The sequence below is a fragment of the Musca domestica genome, unplaced genomic scaffold, assembly GCF_030504385.1.
Source record: "Musca domestica strain aabys unplaced genomic scaffold, Musca_domestica.polishedcontigs.V.1.1 24, whole genome shotgun sequence".
In the NCBI taxonomy this organism is placed as follows: Eukaryota; Metazoa; Arthropoda; class Insecta; order Diptera; family Muscidae; genus Musca; species Musca domestica.
The window spans coordinates 10,291,491-10,306,705 of record NW_026712272.1 but is presented as its reverse complement, the minus strand read 5'-3'; the positions used below and the strand labels follow the sequence as shown (position 1 = coordinate 10,306,705).

General features: G+C 37.5%; 2 protein-coding genes across 2 annotated transcripts in view; one reads left to right on the top strand and one right to left on the bottom strand.

Moving 5' to 3' along the window:
• Window positions 1-15,195, top strand: part of LOC101899326 (uncharacterized) — a 28,893-nt gene extending 13,698 nt beyond the window's left edge. The window contains exons 11-18 of the mRNA XM_005191001.4: window positions 1,636-1,751; window positions 1,815-1,941; window positions 2,006-2,248; window positions 11,046-11,189; window positions 11,257-11,433; window positions 11,539-11,788; window positions 11,854-12,202; window positions 14,743-15,195. Coding sequence (XP_005191058.1) covers window positions 1,636-1,751; window positions 1,815-1,941; window positions 2,006-2,248; window positions 11,046-11,189; window positions 11,257-11,433; window positions 11,539-11,788; window positions 11,854-12,202; window positions 14,743-14,920 — 1,584 coding nt within the window. The 3' untranslated portion in view covers window positions 14,921-15,195. The remainder of the gene's footprint in view (window positions 1-1,635; window positions 1,752-1,814; window positions 1,942-2,005; window positions 2,249-11,045; window positions 11,190-11,256; window positions 11,434-11,538; window positions 11,789-11,853; window positions 12,203-14,742) is intronic.
• On the bottom strand, window positions 3,146-7,017 carry LOC101899770 (arginine kinase Lit v 2.0101). The gene is made up of 4 exons (XM_005191004.4): window positions 6,612-7,017; window positions 6,300-6,550; window positions 3,680-4,416; window positions 3,146-3,621 (listed from the first exon to the last, which is right to left on the bottom strand). The coding sequence occupies exons 1-4, from the start codon at window positions 6,618-6,620 to the stop codon at window positions 3,257-3,259; spliced, it is 1,362 nt and encodes a 453-aa protein (XP_005191061.1). The 5' UTR covers window positions 6,621-7,017; the 3' UTR covers window positions 3,146-3,256.
• Window positions 15,196-15,215: the final 20 nt, after the last annotated feature.

The following is a 15,215-nucleotide window of genomic DNA, read 5'->3' as shown; positions in this document are numbered from 1 at the left end:
GACAGGCTCGTCAACTCGCCTGTACAGACACTCTAAGTCTTCAGCTTCTCTATATAGATCCGCTGACCCTTCAGCTCCTTTATATAGATTCGCTGGCCATTCAGCTCCTCTATAAAGATTTGCTGGTCCTTCCGCTCCTTTTTATATAATCGCTGCTCCTCTATATAGATTCGATCAGCTCCTCTATATAGATTCGCTGACCATTCAGCTCCTCTATATAGATTCGCTGACCATTCAGCTCCTCTATATAGATTCGCTGACCCTTCAGCTCCTCTATATAGATTCACCGACTCTTCAGCTCCTCTATATAGTTTCGCTGACCCTTCAGCTCCTCTATATAGATTCGCTGACCCTTCAGCTCCTCTATATAGATTCACCGACCCTTCAGCTCCTGTATATAGTTTCGCTGACCCTTCAGCTCCTCTATATAGATTCGCTGGGCCTTCACGCCACAATATAGATTCTCTAGCCCTTCAGCTTCTCTATAAGGATTCGCTGGGCCTTCAGCTCCTTCATATACAGACACACTGATCTCCAAGCTCGTCTATATAGTTTCGCTGATCCCTCAGCTCGTCTATACAGTCTCGCTGATTCCTTAGCTCGTCTATACAGTCTCTTTGAAACCTCAGCGAGACTGTATAGACGAGCTGAGGGATCAGCGAAACTATATAGACGTCTATACAGTCTTGCTGACCTCTTAGTTCGGTTGTACAGACGCTCTAACCTCTCAGCTCGTCTATGTGAGTGTTCACCCTCAGCTGGGCTGTACAAGCGCCCTAGGCTCTGAGCTTATTTATAAAGATACCCTGTCCTCGCTGACTCCTCAGCTCGTCTATACAGTCTCGTTGGTCCCACAGCTAGTCTATACTGTATCGCTGATCCCTCATCTGGTCTATAGAGTCTCTCTGACTTCTAAGCTATTCTATACAGTCTCGGTGCCCCTCAGCTCGTCTATACAGTCTCGCTGTTCACTCAGCTCGTCTATAGAGTCTCTCTGACTCCTCAGCTCTTCTATACTGTATCGCTGATCCCTCATCTTGTCTATACAGTCTCGCTGACGTCTAAGCTCCCCTCAGATCGTCTATGCAGACACACAGATCCCTCAGCTGGTCAATACAGTCTCGCTGATCCCTCAGCTCGTCTTTACATTCTCGCTGATCTGTCAGCTTGTCTATACTGTCTCTCTGACCCTCAGCTCCTCTACACAGTCTCGCTGGTCCCACAGCAAGTCTATGCTGTATCGCTAATCCCTCATCTTGTCTATACAGTCTCGCTGACCTCTTAGCTCATCTACAAAGCCACGTCAACTTCTCAGTTCGATTTTACAGCAACGCTGAACTCCTCCTCAGCTCGTCTATACATACGAATTAACCCCTCACGTCTTATATAAAGACATGCTGACCCCTCAGCACGTCTGTACCGACGCTCTGAGCTCATCTATTGAGACACGCTGATCCCTCAGCTCGACCCCTCAACTTGTCTAGAGTTTTTTTGGGCCCTCAGTTTGTCCTACATGGATTCCAGGAACTTTTAACTTGTCTTTACAGACTCGCTGACGCCTCAGATCTTCTGTACAGAGTCGCTGGTCCTTTGGCACTGCAATTTTATAATTTTCTGTCTTTCCTTTGCTTCCAGTTCCAGTTATTCAAATACGACATGGAGGATTTGGGTATGTCCATTGTGATCAATACCAATTTGAATGAGTTGAACAAATATCGTGGCATGTTGGTGAAATCGGAATTCATGGAAAAGTAAGTTCCCACAAAAATGAGACCTTCGAAGATTTATATAATAAACATTTGATATCCTTGCAGTGGCTTCTCGCGCAACATGATCATCAATTTCCTGATGTATGTCTTCGGTGTGGCCCAGCTGAGTTCCATACATTTGGGTCATGATCGTAACTTTACCATGTTGATATCGAATGATAAGTTTACAAAGGTAAGGCGGAAGAAGGAAGATTTTTTGTTCCAAAAACTGAAGGATGAGAGCATTCTCTTTTCAGATTGAGGGTGCCATTTGCAGTACGGAAGAGTTGAAGTCCCATGATCAATCTCTGCGTCACATAAATTTCACACTCCAGCACACCGATGATCAACATCAGGATCAGGATTTGCACAAATGGATTATCGATATGGATGTGGAGTCATCGAAGAAAACAACATGGTTTAATATTGCCGGAAATGTCCAGCGTAGTGCGGTTTCGAAGGAGCCTCATGCAAATAGCTCAGAACCCAAGGATTGGAAGGTAAGTTGGATGGGGAATATTACATAACTTCGGAGAATATTTAAAGAGTTCTCAATTAATTAAGAGGGTAATTCCTTAATATATTTATAGAAAAGAAAAACCTCCGAAAGAGAAAACTCTTAAAGAGAAACCTCTGAAAGAGAAGACTCTGAAATAAAAACCTCTGAAAGAGAAACGTCTAAAAAGAGATACCTCTGCAAGAAAAACCTCTGACAGAGAAACCTTTGAAAGAGAAACCTCTGAAAGAGAAACCTCTCATAGAGAATCCTCTGGAAGAGAAAAATCTGATACGTGGTTTAATGAATTGTCTGCAAATTATTTATTTTTATTTATAAAGGATTTATGTGGATGGATAGTCCTGTACAGTCCTGTATAGCCCGATCTTCCTGGAAAAGATTCTTCTCCAAAGGTTCCTTTTATTTAACAAAAAAAAATCTATTTAAAAATATTTATCTAAAAGTATAACAAATGAGCAAATGTAGAGTCCTCAATCTTCCACATTGTGTTGAGCGAAAAATCCTTATTCCTTGGCCTCCAGTTCTTGTTCGGCCTTGATCAGGGTTATGATGCCCTCTTGCAGGGATTTTACCAATCCGAATTCGGTAAAACCTAAATATCCATGACGCCATCCACAACTGCTGTGTGTTCCCCTCCGGTACCACGAATTTGAAGATTCAAATCAGAAGGAAAGATAAAGCTCTGAAAGAGAAAACTCCGAAAGAGAAACCTCTCAAAGAGAATCCTATGTAAGAGAAACCTCTGAAAGAGAAAACTCTGCAATGTGGTCCAATGAATTGTCTGCAAATTATTTATCCTAATTTACGAAGGATTAATCTCAAAAATTAATAAATTAGGAGTTCTCTACAGTCCTGAATAGCCCGATTTTCCTGGTAAAGATTCTTCTCCATAGGTCCTTTTTTATTTAACAAAAAAAATCTATTTAAAAATATTTATCTAAGAGTATAACAAATGAGCAAAATCCTCCACATTGTGTTGAGCGAAAACCCCTTATTCCTTGGCCTCCAGTTCTTGTTCGGCCTTGATCAGGGTTATGATGCCCTCTTGCAGGGATTTTACCAATTCGAATTCAGTAAAACCTAAGCGGCGACGATTCGAAATATCCATTACGCCATCCACAATTGCTGTGTGTTCACCTCCGGTACCACGAATTTGAAGATTCAAATCATTGGCCAAGGTTTTGAGACGTTCCTCATCTTTCGACAACAATGGCAGGCGTATATGGACCGAAGCTCGGAGAGTGGTGCCCAAATTAGTGGGGCATGCCGTCAAGGCTCCATAGCGTGCATGGCGACCAAATGTCAAGGTTTTTTCCAACTCCTGGAGGCCCTTAATCAAACGGTTGTAAACGTCACCTGTCAAATGGAAATTTAATTAAAATCTCTCTTTAAAAGAATTTTTAGAAAATCTCACCCAAATCCCCACACTTTGACATCGAAATAATACGCAAATGATCCTCCTCATTGACCCAAATCAAAAACGTCTCCGACGGATTATGATAAATACCCCTGCCAATTGGCCAAAAACGATAGCACCCGGCCGTTTGCAAAAATGCATCACCTCTCTTGAACAAAATATGCCTTGCCACCATTTCCGCCTGTACCTCTGGATTTATATCCTCCATACTGAAATAGGCCCCGGTCAGTTCACCATCAAACGATTCTGTGGCTGCCTTTACTTTCGCCTCAATTTCATTGAATTGCTTTTCACTCAACTTGGCAAAATATGGATAACCTTCAATGTTACGTGCAATCCGTATCCTTGTCGATTTGATATATCTCCTTTCAGGATCTAAATTTTCGATTTCATCGGCATTACCAAAATCAGCATCGGGATGTATTTGTTCCTTATCATTATCCAACTGGCCATGGTAATCACGTATCAGGGGATCAAATAGTTTCGTATAGGCATCATAACATTCTGGGTCGGCAGCATATAGACCACAAGCAGAATCATGATGATTGTAACCAGATTGTACACAATCCAAGAGAGATGACTCCACTGGCGGGGAGGTGAATATGGATTTATATTCATCGAGTATTTCTTTGGTTAGATATTTCCTTAAAAGCGATGCAGCGTGTTCTTCATCTTCAATGAGTTGCTTGAAACCTTCCTCGAGAAGTTCAGCAACCTCTTCGGGGGATTTTTTGCTGTAAGGGGAGAAGGAATGGGAAAGGAGAGTTTGGTTCCTCAGAAAAGTTTGATAATAACCTGAATAATGTATCTACGTTATCCAAATAGCATATATAATGTATCTACGTTTTCCAAATTGCACGGATAATGTATCTAAGTTATCCAAATAGCATAGACAATGTATCTACGTTATCCAAATAGCATGGATAATGTATCTACGTTATCCAAACAGCATGGATAATGTATCTACGCTATCCAAATATCATGAATAATGTATCTACGTTATTCAAACAGCATGGATAATGTATCTACGTTATCCAATTAGCATGGATAATGTATCTACGTTATGTAAATATCATGGATAATGTATCTACGTTATCCAAATAGCGTGGATAATGTATCTACGTTATCCAAATAGCATGGTTAATGTATCCACGTTATCCAAATAGCGTGGATAATGTATCTACGTTATCCAAATAGCATGGATAATGTATCTACGTTATATAAATAGCATAGATAGTGTATCTACGTTATCTAAATAGCACTGATAATGTATCTACGTTATCAAAATATCATGGATAATGTATCTACGCTATGTTAAAGGATTACAAAATGTATCTACTATATCCAAATAGTATGGATAATGTATCTACGTTACCCAAATAGCATGGATAATGTATCTGCGTTACCCAAATAGCATAAATAATGTATCTACGTTATCCAAATGACATAAATAGTGTAGTGTAGTGTAAATAGTGTATCTACGTTGTCCAAATTCATGTATAATGTATCTACGTTATCCAAATAGCATGGATAATGTATCTACGTTATGCAAACAGCGTGGATAATGTATCTAAGTTATCCAAATAACACGGATAATGTATCTACGTTTTCCAAATAGCATGGATAATGTATCTACGTTCTCCAAATAGAATGGATAATGTATCTACGTTATGCAAACAGCATGGATAATGTATCTATGTTATCCAAATAGCATGTATAATGTATCTACGATATCCAAGTAGCATTGATAATGCATCTACATTACCCAAATAGCATGGAGAATGTATCTTCATTATTCAAATAACATGGATAATATATCTACGTTATGCAAACAGCATGGATAATGTATCTACGTTATTCAAATAGCATGAATATTGTATCTACGTTATCCAAATAGCATGGATAATGTATCTACGTTATCCAAATGGCACGGATAATGTATCTACGGTATCCAAATAGCATGAATAATGTATCTATGTTATCCAAATAGCATAGATAATGTATCTATGTTATCCAAATAGCATGAATAATGTATCTATGTTATCCAAATAGCATGGATAATGTGTCTACTTTATCCAAGTAGCATAGATAATGTATCTACGTTATCCAACAGTATGGTTAATGTATCTAGGTTATCTAAATAGCATGGATAATGTATCTACGTCATTCAAATAGCACGGATAATGTATCTGCGCTATCTAAATAGTGTGGATAATGTATCTACGTTATCCAAATAGCAAAGATAATGTATCTACGTTATCCAAATAGCATAGATAATGTATCTACGTTATCCAAATAGCATAGAAATGTATCTACGTTATCCAAATAGCGTGGACAATGCGTTGATAATGTATCTTTGTTATCCAAATAGGCTGGATAATGTATCTACGTTATCTTAATAACGTGGATAATGTATCTACGTTATGATAATAACGGGGATAATGTATCTACCTTATCTTAATAACGTGGATAATGTTTCTACGTTATGTAAATGACTTGGATGGAGTATCTACGCCATTCAAATTTAAGTATCGTTTTTAACATAACGTACATATTGTATCCAAACATGTATACGTATTCCCTATCCTATTTATATTATGTTCACAAATACACATACATTTGCGATCGTAACCTCTCCAAATCCTGTTCCAATTTCGCTATTGTCTTATGGGCCTCTTCCAAATCTGCTTTCATGGCATCGAATTGTGTGTCGTCGGGACAAGATTCACACATAAATTTCCTAACAAAACGTATGGCATCTTCGGGCTTATTTTGTTCCTCATACAACTTTATCAGAGCCTTACTCAAAGCATCAATAACACCAGCTCGTTCCAAATATTTGCGATATTGAACACGTTTCGATTCGATCTGGGGAAAGGGGTTAAACGTTTTAGTTGATGTCAAGGACGTTACCATTAAACTAACTTACCGAGGACATTTTTGAATTTCAAGGTTTTTTCGGGTTTTCAATTCAAAATTTCCAAAACTTATTTGTTGTGACAGTTGAATATTTTATTTTAAATTTTCCAATTGTGGCACTTGTTACTCTGTTTCTTTTTTTTTTTTTTTTGTAATAAATAAATCTTCTACTTTGCGTGTCTAAAAACTATTGATCAAACGTCCTTTATTTGTCTGTTGCAACGACGGCTGGTTGTTGATGGTTACGGACGGACTGAGTTGTAATGTGCGTTTGATGGCTGATGACTGTTGTTGTGGTATCCTTTGATTTGTCTATTCCACTTCACTGGGAAATCTCATTCATAAAATGCTGTGGAAAATTTCGAAATCACTAAAAACGAACGGTAAAAACAAAACGGCGGCCACACTCTACGTGATTCGAACGTTGTGGCAAGTTCACAACAACTGTTTGGTGGGCCAAGTTTGTTAATGCTAATAGCTCCTTGCAATGAGGATGAATGGTTGGTTGGATGGATGGATAGTTGGAAAGCAGACATGCGGTTGATTGTTGCTGTTGTCTTTTTTTTTTTTTTGTTTTTTTGTTTTTTTTTGTTTTTGGTATCTATTGTTGTTGGTGTTGTTGTTGTTCTAAAACAGCCATAGTTGCAATTATTCCACTGGCATTCATTAGGGGGGTTTTCTATGGTTTGTAAGTATGTTTTATAGGGTTTGTGGAAGGGTAACCGGGGGAGGGTCTGTTATAACACAGTGGCAGAAAAACAATTTCCGATATTAAAAAAATCTACTCAACGAAGATTATTTCAAATATTTCTACCCATATTTTTCAATTTTTATACCCTCCACCATAGTATGGAGGGTATATTAAGTTTGTCATTCCGTTTGTAACACCTCAAAATATACATTTTAGACCCCAAAAAGTATATATGTTCTTGATCAGCATAAAATTCTATGTCGATTTAGCGATGTCCGTCTGTCTGTCCGACTGTGGAAATTACTCTAGCTTCCAAACGAATTGAAGTAGATTGATGAAATTTTACCCAAATGTATATTATATCTACAGGACTTTTGATATTGAAAATGGGCCATATTGGTCCACGTTTTGGTATAGCCCCCATATAACGGTACGTGCCGATATTCGGTTTTTTGGTGATTTTAGCGACATTATTCATCGGAATTTTTTCAAATTTGGTATTTGAAGTTCATAATAGATACTACAGCCTAAGACAGAAAATTGTCTGTGCAGGTCCACGTCTTCGTATAGCCCCCATATAACGGTACCTGCCGATATTCGGTATTTTGATGATTTTAGAGTCATTATTCATCGAAATTCTTTCAAATTTGATATTTGATGTTCGTAATGGATGCTACAACCTATGACACGAGATTGTCTGTACAGGTCCACCTCTTCGTATAGCCCTCATATAACGGTACCTCCTGATATTCGATATTTTGATGATTTTAGCGACATTATTTACCTGAATTATTTCAAATTTTGTATTTGAAGTTCGTAATGGATACTACAGTGTATCCCAGAAAATTTACTGTGCAGGTCCACGTCTTCGTATAGCCCCCGTATAACGGTACGTCCCGATATTCGGTATTTTGATGATTTTAGCGACATTATTCATCGGAATTGTTTCAAATTTGGTAATTGAAATTCGTAATGGTTACTACAGCCTAAGACAGAAAATTGTCTGCGCAGGTTCACGTCTTCGTATAGCACCCATATAAAAATATCTCCCGATATTCGGTACTTTGATGATTTTAGCGACATTATTCATCGGAATTGTTTCAAATTTGGTATTTGAAGTTCGTAATGTATACTGCAGCCTCAGGCAGAGACTTGTCTGTGCAGGTCCACATTTTGGTATAGCCCCCATATAATAGTACCTCCCAATATTAATGATTTTAGCTACATTATTCACCGATTTTTTTTTCAATTTTCTCATTTGAATATTGTAATGGCTTATGATAAAAGTTGCCTATGCAGGTCCACGTCGTCGTTTAGGCCCTAATATGGCGGCTACATTTGGTACTTTTAAGATTTCAACAGAATTTTTATTTTATTTTATTATTTTTATTTATTTATTTATTTATTTTTTTTTTTTTTTTTGAAAATGCCAAATTCGTTCCAAATGGTGGAGGGTATTCAAAGTTCTGCACGGCCGAACTTACAGCTTTTTTTAATTGTAATCATTTTAATCATATTTTTCCTTCTAGGCTGCATTGCGATTTTCCCATAGAAAATGCCATTCACCCAACCTGAATTCCCAGTTTCCTGTAGAAAAGGATATTCAGCTAAGCTGAAAGGACATTTGCCTATTAAAAATGTAATTTCGCTAGGCTGAATTGCAGTTTCTTTTAATAAAATGCCATTCAGCAGAGCTGAATTTTAATCCTGCTATAGAAAATGCAGTTCATTTGAGATAAATTGCAAATTTTTGCTGAAGAAAACATAAATCAGATAGACCTACAATATTTCAATAGAGAACCGAAAATCCCCCTTTAAAAATTTGCACCCACAGTCCTCTAAATACATTTTCCATTCATTCATATAAATATGTGCAGTATATAAGTATGTTGCCATTTGTTGTTGTTTCATTATTCTTATGTAGGCGTAATTTTCATTCTCCTAAACATCATGGCATTGTAGATTGTGTTGTTTTTTCCCTCTAGTTCTTTTTCAAAGTGTATGCGTGCGTTTGTCCTTATTAGTGTCATGGTGATTTCAAAGTAGACTACTGTTACAATGTCTGTATGTCCCAAAAATATCCTCGCTTTCAAATCCTTTGAAACTCACACGAACTTATATTTTTATTTTTTCAAAGACAACATAACTACAAAACTAACCTCAAAATGTCTACTTGCAGGGGCCTCATAAAAAAAAATACTTAGGTTAGTTGTAGCGAAGCGCTCATGTGTTGTTCAACAACCTAGTTATGGTTGTCATGTCTATGATTTCCGTTTTTATTACTTTCAATCGTTTTGTTTTATATTTCTATTGTTTTTGTAGTTGTTGTGTATACCACAAGACAAGTTGGAGAAAGGACGTACTCTTAAGGATTCAGTTTGTAACGGCAATTGGTCTAGTTTAGCTCAGAGAAACACAAATGATTTCCTATAGGAATGTAAAAAATCAAATTAGAAGACCAGAAGGTCTTCTTATAGAAGATCCGAAGGTTTTATTAAGAAGACAAAGAAGGTCTTCTTATAGAAGACGAGAAGATCCCCTCATAGATGGGCTGAAGATTTTCTCACAGAAGAGCAGAAGGTCTTCTCATAGAAGGCCGAAAGGTCTTCTCATAGAAGAGCTGAAGGCCTTCTCATAGAAGAGCTGAAGGTCTTCTCATAGAAGAGCTGAAGGTCTTCTCATAGAAGAGCTGAAGGTCTTCTCATAGAAGAGCTGAAGGTCTTCTCATAGAAGAGCTGAAGGTCTTCTCATAGAAGAGCTGAAGGTCTTCTCATAGAAGAGCTGAAGGTCTTCTCATAGAGGAGCTGAAGGTCTTCTCATAGAAGGCCAGAAGATCTTCTCATAGAAGGCCAGAAGGTCTTCTCATAGAAGGCCAGAAGGTCTTCTCATAGAAGGCCAGAAGGTCTTCTCATAGAAGGCCAGAAGGTCTTCTCATAGAAGGCCAGAAGGTCTTCTCATAGAAGGCCAGAAGGTCTTCTCATAGAAGGCCAGAAGGTCTGTTCATAGAAGGCCAGAAAGTCTGTTCATAGAAGGCCAGAAGGTCTTCTCATAGAAGGCCAGAAGGTCTGTTCATAGAAGACCATAAGGTCTTCTCATAGAAGGCCGAGAAGGTCTGCTCATAGAAGACCAGAAGGTCTTCTCATAGAAGAGCTGAAGGTATGTTCATAGAAGGCCAGAAGGTCTTCTCTTAGAAGACCAGAAAGTCTTCTCTTAGAAGACCAGAAAGTCTTCTCTTAGAAGACCAGAAAGTCTTCTCTTAGAAGACCAGAAAGTCTTCTCTTAGAAGACCAGAATGTCTTCTCTTAGAAGACCAGAAGGTCTACTCTTAAAAGACCAGAAGGTCTACTCTTAGAAGACCAGAAGGTCTACTTTTAGAAGACCAGAAGATCTACTCTTAGAAGACCAGACGGTCTTCTCTTAAGAGACTAGAAGATCTTCTCTTAGAAGACCAGAGGGTCTTCTGATGGGAGACGAGAAGGTAGTCTTCTCATCGAATGTAAGAAGGTGGTCTACTTATAGAATACCATAAGGCGGTCTCCTCATAGAAAATGAGAAGATCTTCACATAAAAGGTGCAAAAGGTCCTCTCATAGATGACGTGATGGTCTCTTCATAGAAGGCCAAGAAGGTCTTCTCATATAAGGTCTCTAAATCTTCTTTTAAGGACCCAGACATTGTTAGTCTTCTTTTAAAATTCGGAAAAGTTCATCTTTCAAGTAAATATATCTAACTCTGTTTTTATTTTTCATTCCAGGCCTGCGTCAATGTCACCTATGCCCCCTTGGTGTTTACCAAACGTCCTCACACATTAATGGGTTCAATAACATTCGGTAATGCCACAACAGATAACGCATGTCCCGTTGAAGGTTCCAGCATAACGTTTAATAGCAGAGCTGGGGTAAGTTGACATAACTATGGACCTCTCTATCCAGTCGATAAATAATATTTCTTGTCTATTTTTTTAGCCCTCGGATCGTGCACGAGAATTCCTGCTCTCCGATAATCCATTGACCGATACCGGTTTTTGTCCCAAGGAAGTATTAAAATTCACCCCAATACCCACCTCGAAATACTGCAAAAGAAGTAATTTTGAGAACTTTACCTCGGTTACCAAATACGATATGGATGTGCAGTTCAATAATGTAAGTTACGGGAGGGGAGGAAATAACCTAACCATGGGATGACTTGAAATTACATTCCAATTTCCAATTGGAACTGAAAATAACTTTTTCTATCTATCCCTTTAGATGCCCGATTGGTTTGATTTGTGGTCCAGCCGTTTGGATCACTTTGTCTCGTCCTTCTCTCATGACAAAGTCGATCGCCTTGACATGAACAAAGAGATACACCTGTCCATAAATTCCCCCAATGACCACTTTTGGTTAACAATTGAGGTCAATGGTGTGCGCCGTCGTATTTATCACATACCCTTCATACAGAAACTGGATTCGAAATATGATGCGTCCCATGAGATCCTATATGATTCTGGAGTGAAACGTAAGATAACCCCCATGGAAAAAGGGTGAAGAGTACTTCTAATTTGTCGTTTGTTTTAATTTCAGGTTCCTGCTCAGTTATCAATGGCATGGTAAACAGTTTCGATGACTATCTCATCGATTTGGCTGACTATCACAAGGTCACGAAGGCAGATAATTGTCAAACCCTGTTGGCGGCCGATTGTAGCCCCCTGCGTGAAATGGCCATATTCTTGATGCCATCATTTGAAAATAGCCTGAGTTCAAATTATGGCCTGCGAGTTTATATTGGTGAAAATTATTTCACTTTCAAATCGACCAATAGTACCGATGACAAGGCTCCCGTTTTGATAACCTTGAATGATAATGAGAAAACTGTGAATGTACGAGAGAAACCCTATCAATATCCCGAGGAGGGGAACAAGTTGGAATTTAGGTAAGAAATTTATTACACTTTTGTATGAAATAGAAATCCTTTAATAGGTCTTCGGTCCATAGAAGGTCTTTAAAAGTCCTTCGGTCTATAGAGGTAATTAATAGGTCTTTTGTCGATGGAAAGACTTCTGACAATATCTTTTGTCCCTAGAAGACCTTTAAGAGATATTCGTAAAAGACTTCGAAACGAAGACTTAAAAAATGTTCTGTCCACAGAAGACTTTTAAAAGCTTTTCGGTCAATTGAAGATTTTTAATATTCTTTCTGTTCATGGGGATCTTCTGTCCATGGAAGACCTTAAAAAAGTATTCTGCCCGTAGAAGATTTGTAAAAGTATTTTTTTATCCATATCCTAAGAAATAAAAATCCTTTAAAAGGCCTTCGGTCTATAAAAGTCCTTCGGTCTATAGATGTCATTTAATGGGTCTATTGTCCATGGAAGAACTTTAAAAAGTATTCTGACAAGATCTTCTGTCCATAAAAGACCTTTAAAAACTATTCGAAGAAGACTTAAAAAATGTTCGGTCCATAAAAGACTTTTAAAAGCTTTTCGGTCGATTGAAAACCTTTAAAATTCCTTCTGTTCATAGGGATACTTTCAAAGGTCTTCTGTCCATGGAAGAACTTTAAAAAGTGTTCTGCCCTTAGAATGTTTTTAAACATCTTATGTCCATAAAAGACATTAAAACGTCTTTCTGTTCATAGAAGTCCTTTAAAAGGTCTTCAGTCTATAAAAGTCCTTTCAAAGGCCTTATGTCCATACCAGCTCTTGAAAAGGTCTTCTGCCCATAGAAGGCCTTTAAAAGACCTACGTCAATAGAAACCTATTAAACGTCTTCTGTTCGTAGAAGTCCTTTAAAAGGCATTCGATCCATAAAAGCCCTTAAAAAGTCCGTCTGTTCATAAAAGATCTTTAAAAGTTTTCGTGTTCATAAAAGTCTTTTATAAGGTCTCCGGTCTCAAGAAACCCTCTAAATGGCTGGCTGATCATGACAAACTTCTTAAAAAGTCCTTATGGTTATAGAAGTTCTTCGTTTTATAGAAGTTCTCTAAAATACATTCTTTCCATAGAAGTCCTTTTAAGGAACTATTCAAATCTTTTTTTAAAGTTCTGGTGTTCATATAATTCCTTTAAAAGGTCTTCGTCCTATAGAAGTCCTATGAAAGGCCGTCTGTAGAGAGCAGTCCTTTATATAACCATCTGTCCATGAAAGAAATTTAAGCCCATTGAATTGTATTCCGTATACTGAAGTCCTTTAAGGGATCGTCTGTCCATAGCAGTCCTTAAAAAGATCTTCTGTCCATGGAAAACCATTAAACGTTATTAAATCCATTGAAGCCTAAAAGTCCTTATGTTTATAGAAGTCTTCTAAAAGTCGTCTGTTTATAGAACCCTTTGAAAGACCTTTTTCCATAGAAGACCTCAAAAAGACCTTCTTTCCTAACAAGACCTTTAAAAGAACTTCAACCCATACAAGCCTGGTGTTTATAGAAGTGATTCCAAAAGGCGTTCGACCTATAGAAGTTTTATAAAAGGCCGTCTGCACATAGCAGTCCTTAATAAGGCCTTCTGTCCATGGAAGAAATTTTAAAGGTCTTCAATCCATAGAGGCCAATTGAAAGGTATTCCGTCTACAGAAGTTCTTTAAAGCACCGTCTGTCCATATGAATTCTTTAAAGGATCTTCTGTTCATGAAAAACCATTAAACGTTATTCGATCCATTGAAGCCTAAAAGTCCTTATGGTTATAGAAGTCCTATAAAAGGTCTACGGTTAATATATGTCCTTTTAAAATACCTCCTTAGAAGACCTTTAAAAGGTATTCCGTCCATAGGAGTCCTTTACAACAACTTCCATCCAAACAGGGATTTTTAAAGTCCTGGGGTTCACAGAAGTAATTCAAAAAGTTCTCGACCCATTGAAGTCCTATGAAATGCCGTCTGTAAATAACAGTCCATAATAAGGCCTTTTGTCCATGGAAGACATTTTAAAGGTCTTCAATCCAAAGAACTCTTTAAAAGAGATTTGGACTATAAAACGCCGTCTGTCCATAGCAGTACTTAATCTTCTGAAGAAAACTTTTAAAAGGTTTTTTTTCCACTGAAAACCCCTTCCAAAGAAGAAGATCTTTCTTTTAAAGGCCGACTGTTCTTGAAAAGGTTTTCCCTTTTGGAAGAACTTGAAAAATTTCGATCTGATGAAGGCCTTTAATAGTCCTTCTGGTTATAGAAGTCGTTAAAAAGACCTTCTGTCTATAGCAGTCCTTGAAAAGGTCTTCTATTCAAGGAAGTAATTTGAAAATAACTCTGCCTATCAAAGATCATTAAAAGATCCTCGATCCATAGAGGTTATTTAAAAGTCCCTCTGGTTACAGAAGTTCTTTAAAAATCCTTCTGATTATAAAAGTCCTTGAAAAGGGCTTCTGTTTTTTTAAAACATCTCCGTTATAAAGAATACCTTTGAAACCCCAATGCCTTTTATTTCATCTCATTTACCGATTTTAACTTTATTCTAATTTCTCCTTTTCCTCTTCCTTTCCAGGGTCGAAGTCAACGAACAAAACATTTTGATTGTGGAGAACAATTTAATGCCCTCCACCATACAATTCGATATGTTGAATATTCTCAATTTGGAAATATTCTCGGTGTACAAGAATAAAATGTGTGGTCTGTGCAGCAAACCGCTGAACAGTATGCGCAACTATACCCTGTGTGCATAACGCCCAAAAGCATGCTTCCCAAAATGTTTTTTAAACAAATTATAACATTCTTTTTTTTTAATTTCTTCCTTTAACGTCGTTTACGTTTTCCCCCCAACAACTTTTCTTTTTATTTAGAGTTAATAATTATGAGATTATGAACCTTGTTTGTCTAAACTATTTAGAAAAAAACCCAAAGCTAACTAAGAGCTATAGAATTAATTGTATGTGACAAAAAAAATTATCTTTGGCTTTAAAAAAATCAATGAAAAATTCTTGCCAGGCAGATGTAAAAAGAGAAACAAGGATTAGAGAT